Here is a 20,875-nt window from a genome sequence, read left to right on the forward strand (position 1 = left end):
CCCCAGTATACAACGAATTAAATTCTCGGAACAAAACATAACTAAAAAAAGCACAACAAACTTGATTAATTATTATACACAACCAAAGCTCCAAGACAAAAAGATAAAAAATGCCCTCCTAAGCAAAGTAATTACAGACCTGCGCAGCACGGAGCCTTCATGGAATATAATAGCGACTGGAGACTACAATTGAAACCAGATATTTTCGCCGGAAGATAATGAAATACTGACAGCAGATAATATGTATTGGTGTGTCCCACAGCAGTCTCAAGTTGGGGCAAGAACTCAAAAGGATGGACTCGGCCAGCAACTAGTGATAGATCTTGAGTACCAAGGTATGAGAGTGCTTAACGGAAGGACAGACGAAGACCGTCCGCCAAAAAAAACATATTACGGCCCGCGGGCCCAATCAACACTTGACTTTACAATTGTAAGCCTTTCGCTAATTCCATTACTAGTCAGTTTTTATATAGATTACAACCCCTTGAGTGATCATGCGTTTCAACACATCAAACTTAATTTTTGCAGGAAAAGATTTCAACCATCTCTCATACTGGAGGGCAAACTAGACACAATCAATCAAACACGTATTAATTGGACAAACACAAATAAAATTGAGTGGTTTTCAATAATAAAGGATATCCTGGCCGAATTAGGAAACGCGTCAATAAATAAGATCCAAGCTTGGTCACTCTTCTTAGATAAAGTAAAAATAAAAATGAAAGTCTCGAAAATGAAGGACAAAAGACCCGGTCCAAACAGCAAACTCCCGAAAGAGGTGCAAGATTTAAGAAGGGCCTTACGAAGATCACAAAAGAAGTTACAATTAAATAACATAGAAGGTCTACCACTGGAGACATTTCTCCAACAAAGAAAAGAGTACAAAAAGAAGATCTGGGAATTCAAAAAAAGGAAAACCGAGAGTTTTTGGGCTAAATTGCTATTTAGTATTAAGCATCCAAACTCAAATACATTCTGGAAGACAATAAATCAATTGACTAGACCCCGAAATACCGTAACATCGACTGTGCAGGAAACGGAATGGGTCAGCTTCCTTTCGGAAAAATGTAAAGAAAATTTATCAAAAGCTCCAAGGAAACAATTAATATCGGAAAATCTGATAAAAAGGAACTCAGACGAAGAAAGTCACCGTCAGTCCTTAACAACAGACCTACGCAAAACATCCATGCCAGTAGTAAATCATGTCATCTATTCAGCAGAGGAGATAGCAAAAATAATCAAAAAGGGTAAAAGCAATGGAGCTCCAGGGCCGAATGGCATTCCCCAAGCGATTTACAAACACGCATCAGAATACTGTAGCTCTCCTCTTGAGAACCTTTTTGCCGATATACAGATTAACAACCAAGTACCGGATAGCTGGCAAGGCTCATTAATAATGCCCATTTATAAAAGGTGGAGAAAGAACAAATCCACTTAATTACCGATTAATTGCATTGCTGGACGTTGAAGCTAAATACTTTGCATCACTACTTCTGAAAGACCTGGTAAACTGGTCCGGGGAAAGAAACCTGATTCCAATCAATCAAACAGGATTTAGAGAAGGGATAGGAAATACTTCTAACATCCTGTCCATAGTAATGGTTGCTGAAAATGTCAGCGTGAGAAACAGGACCTGCACCTGTGTTTCATAGACTTAAAAGCAGCTTTCGATAGTGTGGACCGGAATCAGTTGTGGGCAAAGTTAAAAGCACGGGAAATACCAGAGAGTTTACTGAAGGGTTTGTTATTATTCTACTCCGACACCTGGACTCAAGTCAAACGTTTGGACGGTACGAGCCTATCGAGAAAAGTGTATACAACTATCGGATTAAAACAGGGGTGTGTCCTGGCACCACATTTATTTAATCTCTTCATATCAGATCTCTCCGGAAAACTAGATAACGGCAATACACACTCCCCGAAACTAGGTAAGCTAAAACTTTCTCACTTAGCCTAAGCAGACTACATTGTGCTATTGAGCTTAACGAAAGTTGGTTTGACAAGGCTCTTAACTGTACTTTCAGATTTCTTGTTTACAAACAAGTTGGTCCTTAACTCACCAAAAACAAAAACAGTGCTACTTACCAATCGAAGAGCGGCAAATCATAACATCTGGTTAGAAGGTAATCAACTGGAGAAAGTATCCTGCTATAAATACCTGGGATTATACATAGATAAGTTATCTTTAAAAAATCAGAAAAACTATATGACACAGAGAGCGGGGCCATAATATTTGCATTTAGCTCATTGGCAAATAAGCTGGAAGGGTCATCATTGAGGCCTCTCCTGACAGTTATCTCTAGCAAAGCACTGCCCACCTTATCTTATGCTAGCGTTGCCATGCATGGAAAAGATTCCGAAATTCTTAACAATTTAATAGCAAAAATCTATAAAAAGGTGCTTCAACTTCCCAGTTCAGCTTCACCAGAGGAAATGCGATTAGAATTCGGACTAATGAATGAATCACTGGGTAGACTTTATACTTACATAAAGGTGTGGTATCAAATCAAGCAAAGTGCCAGCGAAAACAACCTCAATAAATTTTTATGGCAGGAATTAGAAACACAAAAAAGATCACAGGCCAATAAATTATTGACCAGTGCACTGGAGACAACATGTTCTTCTAACCTCTGGAATAAAAATTTGCCTTTTATACCATTCAAAAAGACACTGAATAGAGCTGCCAAACGTCACTCGTTGCTAACAGACAAAGGTTTCTTTTCTCATCGCACCCACTCATGGACTGTGATCACCAATTATAAAACCCTTAAACCGGTGGCCTACTTGGACACAACGTTTCCTGGTTACATTAAAAAACGACTTATGGCCGTGCGCTTTGGCAAACTTCCAGCCATAGCCAACAAACCATCCTGGAGGCACATTGAGTCAAAGGAATGCCATCTCTGTGGGAACGTTAAGGAAGATTTTATCCATATAATATGTCATTGCAAGATGCTGCACAGTGAGCGAGTAACTTTTTTTAAGAAAGCCTTTGGTGAAAGGAGAATACGTACATGCAGGACTGCTATTATTGGGTGCCTGGATCCAACTGACCCCCACATGAATTGCAAAATGATAAAGTTCTTGCAAGCTCATGAAAAACATTTGAAAGCAAGCGAGCCCATAACAAATTAATTTTATAAAGTCTCTTTAGCATTGCGGACTAAGTCAGAAGGAAGTTTCTCATTTACATTTGTAAATACTACTTAAGAATTGCTTGTTTAAGGTTTTAAGAAAGTTCACGATTGAAAGTAATTTAATTGAAATTTTATTTTTACTGTTTTTCATAGTTCTGGTTGTTTTAAGCTAATATTGGCCAAACGCTGTAAAGAAAATGTGTTATGGTATTTATTAACTAAACAATAAAATAAGTAATAATGGGCCTGAAATTGTTACGGTCCAAGCCATTTGCATTATGGTTTTTTTAGGATGGGAGTTATCTGCCCTACTTTAAGGTAATTTGTGATAGTGCCTTGGTGAAGCGAGGCATTAACTATCTTTGTCCAGAGAGAGAGAGAGAGAGTAAGGAAGATTTGATCTCCTTTAAGATATTCGGAAGGCAACAAATCTATGAAGTGATTAGAGGATTTCAATGCTTGAGAAAGTTGTGGATGTCGGTTTCATCGAGGGATGTGAATGAATGCTAAGAAGCATTGTTTTTGAGTGAATGCCCTGTGCGAACCCCATACTCAATTATCGATAAAGGGTATGAGGGATGATCAGACGGATCATTCTCGCTGTCTGCAGGTCATCCTCAATTTTGTCTTTTTCACTCTGAGGGAAGGAAGCAAAATCATTGCATTTTGGAAGAATGTCCGACCCATTGCAAGGAGGTTTGGGATGACTGATGGATTGTAATTTGACAAATTGAAAAGGTTTTTTAGAACGGTTTTTGGCTAGATCCAGTTGGGTTCTAAAGAAATTTGCTTCCAAACTTTTAATTTATTATAGGTGTTCCTCACCGATCGTAGGTGTTTTAGGTGATCAATGGACGGGAAGGATTTCAAAGCTCGTTCTTATAGTCTCAGATTGTATTCTGGTTAGTGACCCCAGCTCAAAGAGTTCTGCCTCTTGTGCGGGGGCAGCATAGATTTCAGTGAATAGGATGTGCGAAAGGGAATGACATACCATGGCTGCCAGGGGTGTATCAGAGCCTCTGTAGTGTTAATAAGGGAAGAATTTACACATATCCTAGCACAGCAATGGGCGTGAACAAAAGTGAGCTTAGGAATGCGCTCCATTCATTACATAGAGCAGAAAGGTTCGATAAGGAATCCAAAAAATCCCTTGTTTATACTTACATGGCCATTGATAATTCTGTACACCCGCTGGCTAACTATATTACCTTGCCAATGAGCCACTGGGAGAGGAGCCTTTTGTTTCGGTTACGGGATAGCACGATTAAATTTGTATTATGTTTCCCCCATGGCTACCACTCTGACCTTGATTGCATTCCTTGCCCGTGTGGCCAATATATGTTGCACTTTTTTGAGAATTGCATTCCGAACACGTCAGATGATGTCTAATCCCTGAGTTTTTAAGATTTGCATTAATGAATTTATATGAATCTAAAGATTATTGTACACTGCATGCTTCTATGGTTTTTTTATGGCTCTCTTTTTTGAAATTTTTTAACTTGTTTGTTGGTGCGTTTTTGTGATTTTAACCGAATAAAGTGTTTTTGAACATTGAACCTGGTCTCAGGTTGTCTCTTTCCGCATTCAGGCTGTTGTTGAACCAAGGGTTAGAATTTTTGGTAGATATTCTTTTTAGTTGTAAGGGTGCAACTAAATCAAATGTTCAAGTTCAGTTGGGCTATTAATTTGACTATGGGTTCTATAAGGCACCCGTGCGCCCCTTCAAATGGACAACTGTGATAGAATACCTTTCCACCCGAAACACCCAAGACTTTCTTTTGGGTTGGCACGTTGTTTGGGTGGTAAACATTTAGGCTTAGATTAATTGGTATTTTTAGGGGTCACCTTATTAATGTATGAAACACTGTAATGAGCAACACCTTTATTCAGATCAACATGTGTTACCACAGGCATTCCTTGTCTACGTCTCATTACTCAACCCCATATTTAACTAAGGGGCACAAATGCATCTGACAAAACATAATTGAATGAAACAAACCCCTCAGCTTTACCTTTATCAAAGGTCACAATTTTAAAGTACATTCCAGAATGCTGGCTCTATGTGGACTTTTGGGCGCAGAAGAGTTAGGGCCTTCTGGTTTTTGTTTGTGAAGACTATATTAAGTGTACTATTTTACTTAACTGTTATTAAACATTTTTTTTCTTTTAGAAAGTAAAACTTTGAAACTATTGACTGATATTTAATCTGTCCTATTGTAATCTGAGATTCCAAATCCCTCAATAACTCCTCAACCTCGTTATTCCAAAAAAGTGCCTAAAACATGTCTCTTGACTATTCAGTTTGGAGTCCAATAGTATGGTGGCCTTACAGCAGCAGTGGTAAACAGACTTGCCCATACAGCCCACTAACACTCCCCTCCCAAAAGAATCCAAGTAGAGTTTTAGGAAACCAAATGGTAAATGAAGTGAGGAGAGTACATTAATCTTTTAAGTCTATGTCTCAAAAAACATTCAATAAATAAATCGTTAAACAAGTGAGCAATGATGATAAAGCACGGTGTTCTGGCCACTGAAGCAAATCCAAGTAACAACTTGTTTAATTTTTTTCCCCCACAAAGACTTCAAAATGTCCCATAGATTGGCTGGTTTAAAAGGCACATGAGCACAACTGTAAAGTTCTGAAGCACGATCAGGATAGACACATCTCGTTAACACAGCACTGAGGGGTAATGGAATAAAGTAGGCGGAATCTATACTGTCTATCTGCAACCTATGACTCGTTGACTTAGTTTCCACTGAGGAGTTGGATCGTTTCTTATTTTCAGTAACAACTGTCCTCGAAACAATAATTGCAGTTTCAAAATGTTAAACTTTGTGGTTAGGTGCTTACCTCAGAATTTTCTGCATTAAAATGATCCAGAGCTTGTTTCCTCAGTTCCCCTTTAATCGAACCATCTAATCTCTGTGGGGCAAGAACAGCAACATCGCACCATTACAACATTTAATTCCAGAAAGGATGAGAATGCTTTCGAAAGAAAGGTTTCTTACCTGTAATCCTAGTTCTCATTCTGGAAAAAATCTATTGAAATCAGGAGCCATGAATAGTCTAGCTCATGTGTGGGATCCCAGAGCACATTTTCCAAAGTCTCTTTATGTGCAACAGCTTCCCCTTTCTTTAGAGGGGGGAGGAATTACATGCGGCCCAAATGCACAATTTAGCAGCCTAAGCTGAATATATAGCAAATTCCATAAATTTAATTTAAAATCTGGAAAATTACACAAAGTCCTGAAACGTCACTGGGAATTAAGAAAAATAGCATTTTTAAATATCCTTTTATTTTACTTGAATGGAGGGGAAATACAAGTAAATTTAGCTCTCTAGGCTGCAGCTATGCTAGAACGAGAAAGGAACCTTTAGGGATTCCAAAATCTTCAGCGTCCTACACATACCCTATAGATGGCAGTTACCTCAGTTGTCTTTTTTCGGCGCTTTGTGTCAGGATCTTAGAGCACTGACCTCGGCCAGTTGAAGGCTTTTTTCCTTACAAAAACCTTTCAGTATGAATGTGGGCCATAGAGGGAGAAGCAGGGTAAAAAGCAGGACCAGTTTATTTTATTAAATTTGTGACTACAAAGTGGTCTTCCTCTGTAGAAAAGTGCCACTTTTTGACATGGTCATCACCACATTTTTTTCACTGGTACTGGGGTTGGTGATTGGTAGAGCACTGGGTCCCAGCTGACCAGGCCCCAGTGCTCTTTCCAAAAAAACAAGACAAATGCTTAGTTGTAACCCAATTGGCAAGAACTTTAGCACTTTTGTAAATCCCTGGCACCCATGGGCATGGGTACTAAAGAGGGTCCTAAGCGACCCACACACAAACTGCATGCAGACTGCATTTGATAGAGGCTTCTAGCTGCAGATTCCTTACCTTTTTTTTCAAAACAACATTTTATTGTGAACATCCACAGATGCCTGTTAAGGCCAAATATCAGCACAGGAACACATACATAGTAATCATGAGGATGCAGACTTTTGTAGCCAAATATGTAGAGCAGGATCATATGCATAACAACATATTATATTAACAGTGAACTGAAGTGTCATTAACCATTATGTGATACCATGCATGTCAAGTCTACCCCAGAGTGTTATTTAAGTCACTGATCCCGTGTTCGCCCCGCCTTGTGCAAGTTGTGGCTGATGTCAATCTATTGTGTGATCTGGCATGGGTTCTAAGTAAATCCCTCAGAAGTCTGCTCATCTCTTCCAGGTCTTGGGATGTTTCTGGGGTCAACATAGCGCAGCAAATATAGGTATCTCAAACCCCATACAGAAATCAAGACCCATCTTCCAAGCCCCAAGAGAGGGCAGTGTAAGGCCAAGTAACAGCAGGTGGTGTTTATATATGTTGACCCCGATATCATCTGTTATGTGCAGAAGCGTCAATCTGTGGGAATAAGGGATGTCCCACCCCAGAACCTGCGACATACATGAACGAACCCTGTGCCAGAACCTGGAGAGTGACAAACATAGCCATACTGTATGTATGTCTTCCCTCAGCCGCCTGGCATCGCAAGCAGAGCGGTTAGGCCATAAGTCCTACCCGCCAGAGCCGACACCTGGTGTAATATACCCTAAGGAGGTACTTGAATTGTATGTATCGTAGTCAAGTCGCTATGGCGGCACCTCGTGGGAATGCCAACGCGTCGTTCCAGTCCTCATCATCCAAGGGCCCAAGTCTGTCTGCCAGGCCTACCATGTTTTAGATCTTTTGTTCCCCCAGGTCTCCCCTGAATACTTTTGCCTCAAGAGGGCTAAAATCAGGTATAGTTTCCTGGAGTGTGAGGTAGGGGGAGAAAGCATGGCAGAATTGAATATATTTGTAAAATTGTGACAGTGGCATCGTATATTCTTGCAGTAATTCTAGAAAGGACTTCACGGTCTGAACATGAAAAACATACCCCACGGTGGAGATTCCTTTAGCCTCCCAACACGAGAAGCCAGGTAGCCCAGCGAGTTGCGGCAAGAGGTCGCTGTGGCAGAGGGGAGCCTCCTTTGTTTTTCTTCCCCACCATCCCAGCTGACAGAGTGTGCGTTTCCATAATTGAAAGACTGTGGCAGTCGCCGGCAGCAAAGCTTTTCGGGTGGAGTTCGCATAAACGATTGTGTGAAGGGGTGAGGTACCCATCAGTCACCGCTCGACTACATATGCAGGGTCTAACCTATCCCCGTACCCCCTATCATATAGTATGAAGAGGTGTGAGGCCGCATAGTACGCCCGGACGTCTGATGTTGCCAAACTGCCACAATAGGTTGACTGAATGCATGTCTTAATGCCACTCAGGCTGAGCCCCCACCACCCTTCACCCCCCGCCCCCCCCAGAAAAAGTGCCAGAGAGCAGAGTTTAGTTCCGTGAACCGATTAGGCGGTATCGTGTTTGGGTGGTTTTGGAGTTGGTACAATAAACAGGGCAGGGAGACCATCTTGAAGATGGCGGACCTTCTGAACAAAGAGAGTGGCCGGTGTGACTAGGAGCCAGTCGGTTTCTTAATTTGCACCCAGAGTGGAGCTAGGTTTCTTTCCCAGGACAGGGGTTGTGAAGCAGACAGGTAGACCCCCCAAATATTTGAAGCTGTCACGCACCACCGTCACCTCCTTGGACCATGGGCCCAGGGGGCCCGCATTACACAAGGGCCACAGGTAGGACTTACAGGAGTTCATATATAACCCAGATGTGTCGCCAAAGATCTGCATGATCTGGAGCAGTCTGGGTCCCGATCGATTTAGTCGCGTAAGGAAGAATAATACGTCGTCCGCATACAAAGCTATGCGGTCGGACGTCTCTCCAGACCACTCAAACCCACAGATCTGTGCATCCACCCATACCCAAGCTGCGAGAGGCTCCATAGCGAGACTGAAAAGATATGGATAAAGGGGACAGCACTGACGGGTGCCTCGCCCAATAGGAAAGGTTTGGGAGACAGTGTCTGCCACTCGGACGGAGGCAGTGATATTCGTATAAAGAAGGTGGATATATTTCAGGAGATGAGAACCAAAATTGAAGTGACTGAGGAGCACAAAGAGATATGTCCAGCTAAGGGAGTCAAAGGCCCTCTCAATATCCGCGAGCAATAAGGCAGCTGGTTCGCCCCGACGGTCCTCAGAACCAATGGCATTGTGTGCACGTCGGATATTATGTGGCGCGGTGCGGCATGAAACTCACCATGTCCGGGTGGACCAGATCGGAAATGTACAGGACAATATGATTAGCTATGATCTAGGCAAGTACCTTAGCCTCCACATTGAGGAGTGCTATTGGGCGATACAAAGAGTGAAGTTCAGGAGGCCGGTCCCAGTTTTAGGAACCCACGTCTCAGCGGCCAATCCTCTGGGAGAGATCACACATCAAGAGCGGCAAGGAGCGCACCTAGGTAGGGAGCAGCGAGTATGAATTGATGTTTCTTATGAAATTCACAGGGAAAGCCATTTGGGCCGGGCGCATTCCAGACAGCACTTCCTGAATCTCCTCAGTCGTTATTGGGGCATCTAATTTATCCTGTGCAGTGTCTGTGAGGGCTCGCAGTGGCATGTCATCTATAAACTTCTGAACTAATCGTGATGGTATAGTCTCTCTGGGAGGCATATAGTTCTGCGAAGCTTGCTGCGATTTGTAGGGGATCTGTGAAGACCCTCCTATTGGGTCAAGCAGGCTCGGGATGGAAAGGGGGCTGAGAGCTCTTTGACACAGCGATGCAGTAGAGCGCTCGATTTGTCGCCCCATTGATATATTCTGCTGCGGGCAGCCAACCAGGCCCCCCCGAGCCTCGTCTAGAAGCTCCCCCGCATACACCTGCTGAGTGTGGAGTAATTGTCTACGTGAGTCATGCCCGTTCGCTTTCCTACCTGCGTGTTCTGTGGCCAGTAACTGGGCTTCCACCTGTATTAGTTTTTCCCCGACACAGCTTGTGCTGCGCAATATGAAATATCCACCTCTCGAATTGTGGGCTTCATTGCCTCCCAAAAAACTGAAGGCGATTCCACCGACCCAGTATTATGAGAGGAATATTCTGTAAGGGGGTTATGCATATGCAGTCTATGTTTGTCACCCTGAATGAGCCATGGTGAAGGGGGGGCGTTCGGTGTCAAGTGGCAGTTGTAGTGGGGAGTGATCCGAAAGACCCCGGGGCAATATCTCGGACATCGCAAGTCTGTGTATGTGGGCAGCTGACAAGAAAATGCAGTCAATGCGGGAGAATGACCCGTAAGCGCTAGAAAAGTAGGTGTAGCCCTGGTCAGTGGGATGTAGTCGTCGCCAAGTGTCCATCCAATCTAGTCCCTGCACCATGGACCCCAGTTTGGACTCACGGGGCTCCACCGTATTACTTGCGCTGCGCCACTTGTCCAGAGAGGGACATAATGTGTCGTTCCAATCACCCCCAACTAGGGCCATCCCCAGGGGAATCTGTACCCAAAGCCTCATCAAGCGTTCCGCAAGGTTGCAGGTAAGGGGCAGAGGGGCGTATACACATTCCTAGATAGGCGTCTGGCCATATAACATACCAGTAACAATGACATACCTCCCCTGGGGATAAGTCCATGTTTTCTCCTGTAGAAAGGGGATCCTGCAGTGGATCAGTATCGCCACCCCTCGTTAACCTCTAGTGAATCCGGAGTAGAAGGCTTGTACAAACCTAAATCATGCTAGGCATGGAATTCTATTCCCAAGCAGGTGGGTTTCTTGTAAAAGTAGAATGTCTGTGCCATAACGTTTAGTTTGGCATAGAACGGCCCCTTTTTTAACATTATTAAATAGACCCCGGACATTCCAACTGACCACCCGGAGGTGTCGTTCTTTTAGCCTAGGTATGCTCAGTGACAGGGCAGACAGCAATGTGTGTATTCAGGGGACCACATGTGAAGGTCAAAGACTTGAACATAGCAACAGGATGGACATGTGTATGATACTGACAAACATACAAAAGGAAAAACAGTAACTTTCCCCAACAGCCCCCCTCACTCCAACCCCAATACCTCAGGAACATTGAAGCATCTGTCGCGGCATGAGGGCTACCCAAGCCCCAACTGGGGTCCGGAGCAGCTCCCAGCCAATTAATCCCTATTTGGCGTACCCTAGACACAGCGGTGTCTCAAGGTCCCAGGGAAAGCATTAAAAGGTGCAGCCCATAGCAATGTGCCGTCGACAGTGGAATAGAAATCGTTCATTATGATGAGCTGCAAGGTGAAACGTCCTTCATGCGGTAGTACCCATGGATGAGGCTTGTGATTTGTTGCAAGATTTGGAGTGTTTCTTGGATGTGACCGTCGGCGCTGCTCTCCGGAGGTCTAGGGCGACCAATGGCCTGGCCCCCAGATTAAATGAAATGAAAATGTGTTTTGTAAAGCGCAGATAGCTGCCCAGGGGCGTCCAAGCGCTATGACTGAGAGGTGTTCGGACAGAAGGACGAGTAACACAGGAGGGGGAACAAACCTATTTGTTGAACAAAAAAGTTTTCAGGTGCTTCCTGAAGGAAGTGAGATCTGAATTGGACCTTAAATGAAGGGGTAGACTGTTCCACAGCCTGGCAGCATTCAAGGAAAAAGACCGGCCTCCCGATCTGGTCCGTTTAACCCTAGGTACGACAGCACGAAACGCATTAGCGGAACGTAACTGTCTGCTAGGGAGGTAGGGAGTGATTATGGGGCGGTTGATCGCTGGGCCAGTTTCCCAGAATGACTAATGGGCAATACAGAGGGACTTGAAACTAATCCTGTCCCTAACAGGGAGCCAGTGCAATCTTATTAATCCAGGTTTAGCAGAAAACCTACGGGGAATTTGAAGTAGGGTCCGGGCCGCACAATTTTGGATCACTTGTAGTTTCCGCAATGTGAAGTCAGGGGCTCCAAGATAGAGTGCGTTTCCAAAATCTAATCTAGAGAGAATCAATCCCTGTACAACAATTTGTTTGGCCTCGAATGGCAATAGAGGGAGAATCTTCCTCAGCATTCTAATGAGGCCGAAGCAGGTAGCGGATAACTTGACAGCTTGGTAGTCCAACGTTAGGGACCTGCCCAGCCAAATGCCTAAGCTCTTAATAGCATCCTTGGGGACTGGAGGGGGCTGTGAGAAGTTGGCCTGATATATAGTGCTCACTATTCTAGTGATCACTTTGTATCATACCAAACAACCCTTATTGATGATTGGTTGTAAGTCAACCTTATTAGACCAGCTATCCTAGTAGCATGGACACGAGCAGTCTTCAGGCTAAACTCTGGAGGGCGTGTTAAGCCAGCTGTTTTACCATCACATATACCCCTTGAACACCAAGTGAAAGGACACCACACGAGTTGTTATAAAAATATAGGATATTTATTAATAACAGTTCTACCCTGAACTCTTTATGAGTCAGGGAGCTAAGCACAATACAAAACTCTTACGAAAATACTTCAAGTTGCACAATTTACACAAATGCCCGAGGGGCACGAAAAACCATATACACAAAAAGTGGAATGCGAAATACTAGCAGGTAAGTAACAAGATCCAGAGGCTTCAGGATCGCTAGGACTACACTACTGAACCCTAAGGTTACGAGCAGGAGGCCTAGGGAGATCGGGTGCAGAGTGTGCACTCTCGCGCGGGATGCGGGAAGAAGTCTATGGATGCTAGCGTTTCTTAAGTTACTGTTTCTGGACGAATCCGACTAGGTAGACTGAAAACGACAAAGGATCTGGACACTTGGATAGTGAACCTGTGCTGGAGTACCGAAATACTCGAATTACCTAGCCCAGGGGCCGCGGCTGCATAGGGTTCAAAAGACGTCGGGAATCCTCGTTGAAGTCTATGGAGCCTGAAAGAAGAAGTTGCTGGCAGGCGACCAGTGAAGATGTTCGGTGTGATCCAAGGCTGGATCAGTGAAGGAGACGACCTGAAAGCAGAGGGGACTTAGTTCTTAATCACTAGCCAGTGATTATGTGGGCACCAGGATGGCACCGGATGAAGTCACCTCGACCAGGTGAGTGGGCGACGCTGGACTCTGCAGTCACACGGGCTAGGAGGCGTTGTCGGCGTCCAGGCTGGAGGTGCGAGCTGTCCCACGAGGCTGTCGGCTGTCGGCGATGCTGGACTCAGGATTTGAGCAACAAACCTTGGCAAAGGCAAGCCCATGCGGTGGAGTCAAGATGGCGTCTGGAGTGGACCAAGAGGGTCCAGGGCACTTCTTGTTGGACAAGAAGCAAGGGCCAGTCTAGGGGACCTAGACCAGTGGTGCAAACGTCGTGGTACGTCGTCAAGAGGGTCACTAGCCAACGGGCAAGTGACCGGACAACGTGGCAAGCAGCAAAGAAGCAGAAGGGCCCCACGCAGATCTCGTGGATGCTGGGGGGCTGGACTCCGGTGCTGGAGCTGCTTAGGGTTAGGGCTTCTCAAACCCCAATGCACTTACTCGAGGGTCTCTCGGGGGTCGTGCTGGTGAAGCGTCGTGCAGGTCTTGAAGATGGCCGGTCCCACGGGTCTCGTCACACCCACGAATCTCAGCTGGGCTGGATGATGTAGGTAGAGGTCAGAGATGGCAGGAAATCCTGTCTGGAATGGTGCTGGCACCGCCCCTGACAGGAAACCCTTTGTCCATGCCTCCGTTGCTGGAAGGACTCCCAGCAGCAGGAGGGCAGACTTGTGTCTCGGTGGCAGCATCCATTTTGTGGAGCTGAGGCTGTGTCTGACTTTAACCGGGGTTCACAGTTACATACATGTCGTGTCCCTCTAGAAGGGTGGAATGCTAACCCCGTCGCCAGAATTGGTGATGGGTTAGTATTCCAATTCGTATGACACCTTACTCGACATGTTTTGATAATGCTATACCAAAGTTAGCATTTAACCGTGAGGATTATAATGCACTTAAGAGTATATGGTATAGCGTTATCATGGAACAGCTATTTGGACTTGGTTCCGCAAGCTGCAAACGGGCTCAGCTCATGCCAGAGCACCATCTCACATAATTCCAAGCACTCTGCCTTCAGGATTGATAAGGCCTGCCATAGGAGTGACTGATAGGAATATATGTGTCCATTTTAGGGTTAGATATAGGAATACTATATCTAAAGCAAAGGGTGTTTACACCACCTTGCCCCAGCTGTCGTGCAGCCAGTTGTGTCTGTTTGGACTCTGCAGTCACACGGGCTAGGAGGCGTTGTCGGCGTCCAGGCTGGAGGTGCGAGCTGTCCCACGAGGCTGTCGGCTGTCGGCGATGCTGGATTCAGGATTTGAGCAACAAACCTTGGCAAAGGCAAGCCCACGCGGTGGAGTCAAGATGGCGTCTGGAGTGGACCAGGAGGGTCCAGGGCACTTCTTGTTGGACAAGAAGCAAGGGCCAGTCTAGGGGACCTAGACCAGCGGTGCAAACGTCGTGGTACGTCGTCAAGAGGGTCACTAGCCAACGGGCAAGTGACCGGACAACGTGGCAAGCAGCAAAGAAGCAGAAGGGCCCACGCAGATCTCCTGGATGCTGGGGGGCTGGACTCCGGTGCTGGAGCTGCTTAGGGTTAGGGCTTCTCAAACCCCAATGCACTTACTCGAGGGTCTCTCGGGGGTCGTGCTGGTGAAGCGTCGTGCAGGTCTTGAAGATGGCCGGTCCCACGGGTCTCGTCACACCCACGAATCTCAGCTGGGCTGGATGATGTAGGTAGAGGTCAGAGATGGCAGGGAATCCGGGTCTCGTCGAGCTGGGCAGTCTTGATCCGGAGGATGGACGTGCAGCAAACCGCAAGAGCTTCGATGGTGCCTGCTGGTGCAGGGTGGCTACTCCTTAGCCACAACAGAGAGTCTTCAGAAAAGTCAAGAGTTCCTTTCGTGGAAAGTAGTTTCAAGATTCAGAATGATCCAATTTGGTAAGGGGGCCTGCTCCTACCTTTATCCTAAGAAAAGGGGCTGGCACGCGACTAAGTCCTGCCCTATGGGTGGGACCAGGAGGGGGGTGGTTACACCCCTCTCCTTTGTCCGGTCTCTCCCCAGCTCAGGGGCTGGTGTGCCCTAGGAACTGGTTTGAGCCGGCATATGCACAGTGAGCACCGAGGTGCCACTTGCAGTCACCTTCCTTTCAGCCCTGCCTACCTGGGATACACAAAATCCTGTCTGGGATGGTGCTGGCACCGCCCCTGACAGGAAACCCTTTGTCCATGCCTCCGTTGCTGGAAGGACTCCCAGCAGTAGGAGGGCGGACTTGTGTCTCGGTGGCAGCATCCATTTTGTGGAGCTGAGGCTGTGTCTGACTTTAACCGGGGTTCACAGTTACATACATGTCGTGTCCCTCTAGAAGGGTGGAATGCTAACCCCGTCACCAGAATTGGCGAGGGGTTAGTATTCCAATTCGTATGACACCTTACTCGACATGTTTTGATAATGCTATACCAAAGTTAGCATTTAACCGCGAGAATTATAATGCACTTAAGAGTATATGGTATAGCGTTATCATGGAACAGCTATTTGGACTTGGTTCCGCAAGCTGCAAACGGGCTCAGCTCATGCCAGAGCACCATCTCACATAATTCCAAGCACTCTGCCTTCAGGATTGATAAGGCCTGCCATAGGAGTGACTGATAGGAATATATGTGTCCATTTTAGGGTTAGATATAGGAATACTATATCTAAAGCAAAGGGTGTTTACACCACCTTGCCCCAGCTGTCGTGCAGCCAGTTGTGTCTGTTTGGGTGGCCAGCCAGGGGTGGCATAATACATGCTTCAGCCCCTGGTAGGCCCTGGGTACACCTATGCCCTGGATACCTAAGGTATGCTATACAGGGACTGACAAGGTGGCCCAGTACCAATTGGTAAAATGCACCTAAGGTACATGGTTGTGATTTAGAGAGAGAACAGCTAGGCTGTGGGTCTGATTAGCAGGCCCACAGCCAGGGAAATTCGTACATCAGTGAAGCAAAAAGCAAAAATCTGGGGTGGCCATGGGATTGCAGACCCCACTCTCCTACATAACCCCCCCCCCAAACTTAGGGACATTAAACTAACCTTGACCAGGTGAGTCTTATTGCTCTAAGTGGAAGTACCTGGAGAGGCCATCTGCATTACCATGGTCAGTTCCTGGGCAGTGCTCCACTGTAAAGTCCATCCCCTGTAGGGGAATGGACCACCTAAGAAGTTTTGGGTTTTCACCCTTCATTTGATTTAGCCATAAGAGGGGCTTATGGTCGGTCTGAACTTTGAAGTGGGTACCAAACAAGTATGGCCTCAACTTCTTCAGGGCCCAAACCACAGCAAAGGCCTCCCTCTCAATAGCTGACCAACGTTTCTCTCTAGGGGTCAGCCTTCTACTTATAAAAGCAATGGGCTGGTCATGACCATCAATATTCAGCTGAGATAGAACAGCTCCCACACCCAACTCAGAAGCATCTGTTTGGACAATGAAAGGTTTGGAGTAGTCTGGACTCTTGAGAATAGGTGCAGTGCACATGGCCTGCTTTAGGTCATCGAATGCCTTCTGACAGCTAACTGTCCACTGAACTTTCTTTGGCATTTTCTTACTTGTCAGGTCATTAAGTGGAGTCACAATGGTTCCATAATTTCTGACAAATGTCCTGTAATAACCAGACAGGCCCAAGAAAGCTCTGACCTGTGTCTGGGTGGTTGGAGGAGCCCAGTCCTTTATGGCCTGTATCTTGCTCTCCAGAGGTTGAACTTGGCCTCCACCTACAAGGTGGCCCAAGTATACAACTTGACTCTGCCCTATCTGGCACTTAGTAGCCTTGATAGTGAGGCCTGCCTTTTGCAGGGCCTCTAAAACTTTCCTCAGGTGGATCAGGTGATCCTCCCAGGTGGAGCTAAAGACAGCAATATCGTCTAGATATGCTGCACAAAAGTCATCCAACCCAGTGAGAACTTGGTTCACCAACCTTTGAAAAGTGGCAGGGGCATTTTTCAAACCAAAGGGCATCACCACAAATTGGTAATGACCTCCTGGGGTAGGAAATGCTGTCTTGGCTTTGGCATCCTCAGCTAACCTGATTTGCCAATAACCAGCTGTCGGGTCAAATGTACTCAAGAACTTGGCAGAAGCCAATCTGTCAATGAGTTCATCTGCTCTTGGTATTGGATGGGCATCTGTCTTAGTGACAGCATTGAGACCCCTGTAGTCTACGCAAAACCTCATCTCTCTCTTACCATCCTGGGTGTGAGGTTTAGGCACTAGAACTACAGGACTAGCCCAAGGGCTCTCTAAGGGTTCAATGACTCCCAATTCCAACATCTTTTGTACTTCAGTTTTTATGCAGTCCCTGACGAGGTCAGGTTGCCTGTAGATTTTACTCTTTATAGGCAGACTGTCTCCAGTGTCCACCTCATGTGTGCACCAGTTTGTCTGACTGGGGGTCAGAGAAAACATTTGTCTGAAGGATTGAAGGACTTGCCTACAATCCTGTTGTTGATGCTCAGAGAGGCTGTCAGAAAAGACTACACCATCCACTGACCCATCATCAGGGTTCTGAGTGAGCAGGTCTGGGAGAGGGTCACTCTCTTCCTCCTGTCCCTCATCTGTGGCCATGAGCAAGCCCATGTCCTCCCTGTCAACAAATGCTTTGAGCCTATTCACATGAAGTACTCTGTGAGGGCTCCTGGGAGTTCCCATGTCCACCAAATAGGTGACTTCTCCCTTTTGTTCAATGATGATGTGGGGTCCAGACCATTTGTCTTGGAGAGCTGCTGGGGCCACTGGCTCCAACACCCACACCTTCTGTCCTGCATGGTAAACAGTTAGGACAGCCTTTTGGTCATGCCAAGCTTTTTGAAGTTCTTGGCTGGCCTCCAGGTTTTTAGATGCCTTCTCCATGTACTCTGCCATCCTGGAGCGGAGACCAAGTACATAGTCCACTATGTCAAGTTTAGGCTTTTTGAGAGGTAACTCCCATCCTTCCTTCACAAGACATAGGGGTCCTCTTACAGGATGTCCAAACAAAAGCTCAAAAGGGCTGTAACCAACCCCCTTCTGTGGGACCTCTCTGTAAGCAAACAGAAGGCAGGGTAAAAGGATGTCCCATCTTCGCCTAAGCTTTTCTGGTAACCCTTTTATCATCCCTTTGAGGGTCTTGTTGAATCTTTCAACAGCCCATTGCATTGTGGGTGATAAAGTGTGGTGAATTTGTAATTGACACCACATTCCTTCCACATAGCAGTCAAATATCCTGACATGAAGTTTGCACCTCTGTCAGAGATCACCTCCTTAGGGAACCCCACTCTGGAGAAAACTCCAACCAGGGCCCTTGCCACAACAGGAGCTGTGGTGGTTCTAAGGGGAATAGCTTCTGGATACCTGGTGGCATGATCCACTACCACCAGTATAAATCTGTGCCTAGATGCTGTTCGGGGGTCCATTGGTCCAACAATGTCAATCCCCACTCTTTCAAAGGGGACCCCCACCACAGATAGTGGTATAAGGGGGGCCTTTGTTGTGCCACCTGATTTGCCACTGGCTTGGCAGGTGACACATGAACGACAAAAGTTCTTAGTGTCCTCAGACATATGGGGCCAGTGAAAGTGTGGGGCAAGCCTGTCCCAAGTCTTATTCTGGCCTAAGTGACCTGCAAGGGGAATTTCATGGGCCAAGGTGAGAAGGAAACCTCTCAGAGACAAGGGGATGACCAGCCTCCTGGTAGCACCAGGCTTGGGGTCTCTTGCCTCAGAGTAAAGGAGTCCATCGTCCCAGTACAGTTTATGGGCACCTGTGGCATTCCCTGCAGCCTCAGCAGCAGCCTGCTGTCTGAGGGGTTCAAGAGAGGAACAGTCTAACTGTGCCTGCCTCAAGTCTGCCCGGGAAGGGCCCCCTGTCCCAAGAAACTCAACCTGTTCAGGCTCAAGCTCTTCTAGGACAGTTCCTTCTGGGGTCTTGGGGTCAGTCTCCTGAGAGAGCTGATCCATCACCTGAGGCAGGGGGGAAGAGTCAATCTTACCCCCTACTGCTCTTTCTCTTGGATAGTGTCTGGTCCATTGTTCCAGGATCCAGCACTAGTTCAGCTGGGCATTTCTTGGCCTGTGACCTAGTCACAGCAAGGACATGTGCTGACAACCCTAACATTTCCACATGAGTCCTATACTCCACATCTGACCATAAGGAGGATTCCAAATCATTGCCCAAAAGACAGTCCACAGGGAGGTCCGAACTAACAACAACCCTTTTGAGGCCATTTACCCCTCCCCAGGAGAAGTTAACAAGTGCCATACTATGGGAGGTAGTGGCATTGCTAGCATTGGTCACCAGGTAGTCTGCTCCCAGTATTACCTGGTCAGGGTCCACAAAGTCAGGTGTCACCATGGTGACACTGGCACAAGTGTCCCTGTAGGCCTGAGCCATTTTTCCATTAATCAAAGGTGTCTGCCTGTACTTGCCCAGAGTACTGGGACTTATTGTAGGGGTCATATCCATGTCCCCAGTACAAACAAGAACAGCCTGAGTAGGTGTTCTGACTAAGTCAGAGCCCACCTCAGTTCCCAGGGTTAACCCCACTATAGCCTTAGGAGGATTACTACCACTACTAACTGTACTAGGGGGTGCAGATGCCTTAGGGGCAGTAGTGGTAGGAGTTGGGCCTTTCTTGGTGCACTCACTAAACCAGTGAGTATTACTTTTGAAGTATTGGCACCATGGTTTCCTCTGACCATTATTCTTCTTCTTTTGGGAATTCTGGGAATTCTGGGACCCACCCTCTTTAGATTGTTGGGGCCCTGTTGAAGACTTCTGGTCATTTTGCTTATTCTCATTACCCTTGGGGTCTGCTTTCTTTTGGCCACCACCCTGGTTCTGGTTCTGCTGCTTGACCCTTGTCCTGGCCCATCTGTCTGCCTTCTTTCCCAATTCTTGGGGAGAGGTCAGATCTGAGTCAATAAGGTGCTGATGCAACAACTGATTTTGACAATTACTTAAGATTTGTTCTCTCATAATTAGATTATACAATCCTGTGTAATCAGTGACTTTACTTCCCAGTAACCAGCCTTCAAAAGCCTTAGTGGCACAATCAACAAAGTCAGCCCAATCTTGAGACTGAATTTTCTAGGTGTCTCTGAACAGCAACCTGTACTGTTCAGTGGTTAAGCCAAACCCATCAATCAGTGTATTTTTCAAGACTTGGTAATTGTTAGCATCCTCAGCTCTAGTAGTGAGGAGCTTGTCTCTACCTTTACCTTCAAAGGAGAGCCACAAAATAGCTGCCCACTGACTCTGGGGGATGCACTGGACAGTGCAGGCCCTCTCCAAAGCAGTCATCCATTTGTGGATGTCATCCCCTTGTTTAAAGGGGGGCACTATTTTACTCAGGTGTCTAGTATCAAAATTCCTGTCTTTATCCTTAGGGATATTGCTGCCACCAGTGGGGACTACCCCACTTAACTGTTGCTCTCTAGCAAAGGCAAGCTTCTCCTTGGCAAGGGCAAGTTCTTCCCTCTGAATCCTCAGATTAGCCTGTTTCATCCTTGCTTCATGTTCTCTTCTCTGAGGGGAAGTCAGTCTCCTCTGGGGAGAGATCATTCTCCTCTGAGCAGAGGCATGAGAGTGCACAGATCTATTGGAGTCCCTAGAATGAGATCTATCTCTTCTAACTCCAAAGTTAGGCCTGCTTAGGGTCAGTACTGGGGGTCCCCCAGATCCTTCCCTATGTAGGTCTAAGTTGGCCCTAGTAAGTCTGACTAGCTCAGGACCATTGTCTGCCTCATCCCCAGAGACTTCCTCTTCCTCCTCCTTTTCTACATCTTCTGTTTCAGGGAGGTTGGAGTCTGGGTCACCACGAGT

At 46.3% G+C, this 20,875-nt stretch overlaps 1 protein-coding gene across 1 annotated transcript in view; it reads right to left on the reverse strand.

The window, feature by feature from the left end:
• CHD1 (chromodomain helicase DNA binding protein 1) overlaps positions 1-20,875 on the reverse strand; it is a 1,592,763-nt gene that overhangs the window by 1,031,218 nt on the left and 540,670 nt on the right. Inside the window, exon 18 of the mRNA XM_078675438.1 lies at positions 5,989-6,060. Coding sequence (XP_078531564.1) covers positions 5,989-6,060 — 72 coding nt within the window. The remainder of the gene's footprint in view (positions 1-5,988; positions 6,061-20,875) is intronic.

The sequence above is a fragment of the Lissotriton helveticus genome, chromosome 2_1 (assembly GCF_964261635.1).
Source record: "Lissotriton helveticus chromosome 2_1, aLisHel1.1, whole genome shotgun sequence".
Classification (NCBI taxonomy): domain Eukaryota; kingdom Metazoa; phylum Chordata; class Amphibia; order Caudata; family Salamandridae; genus Lissotriton; species Lissotriton helveticus.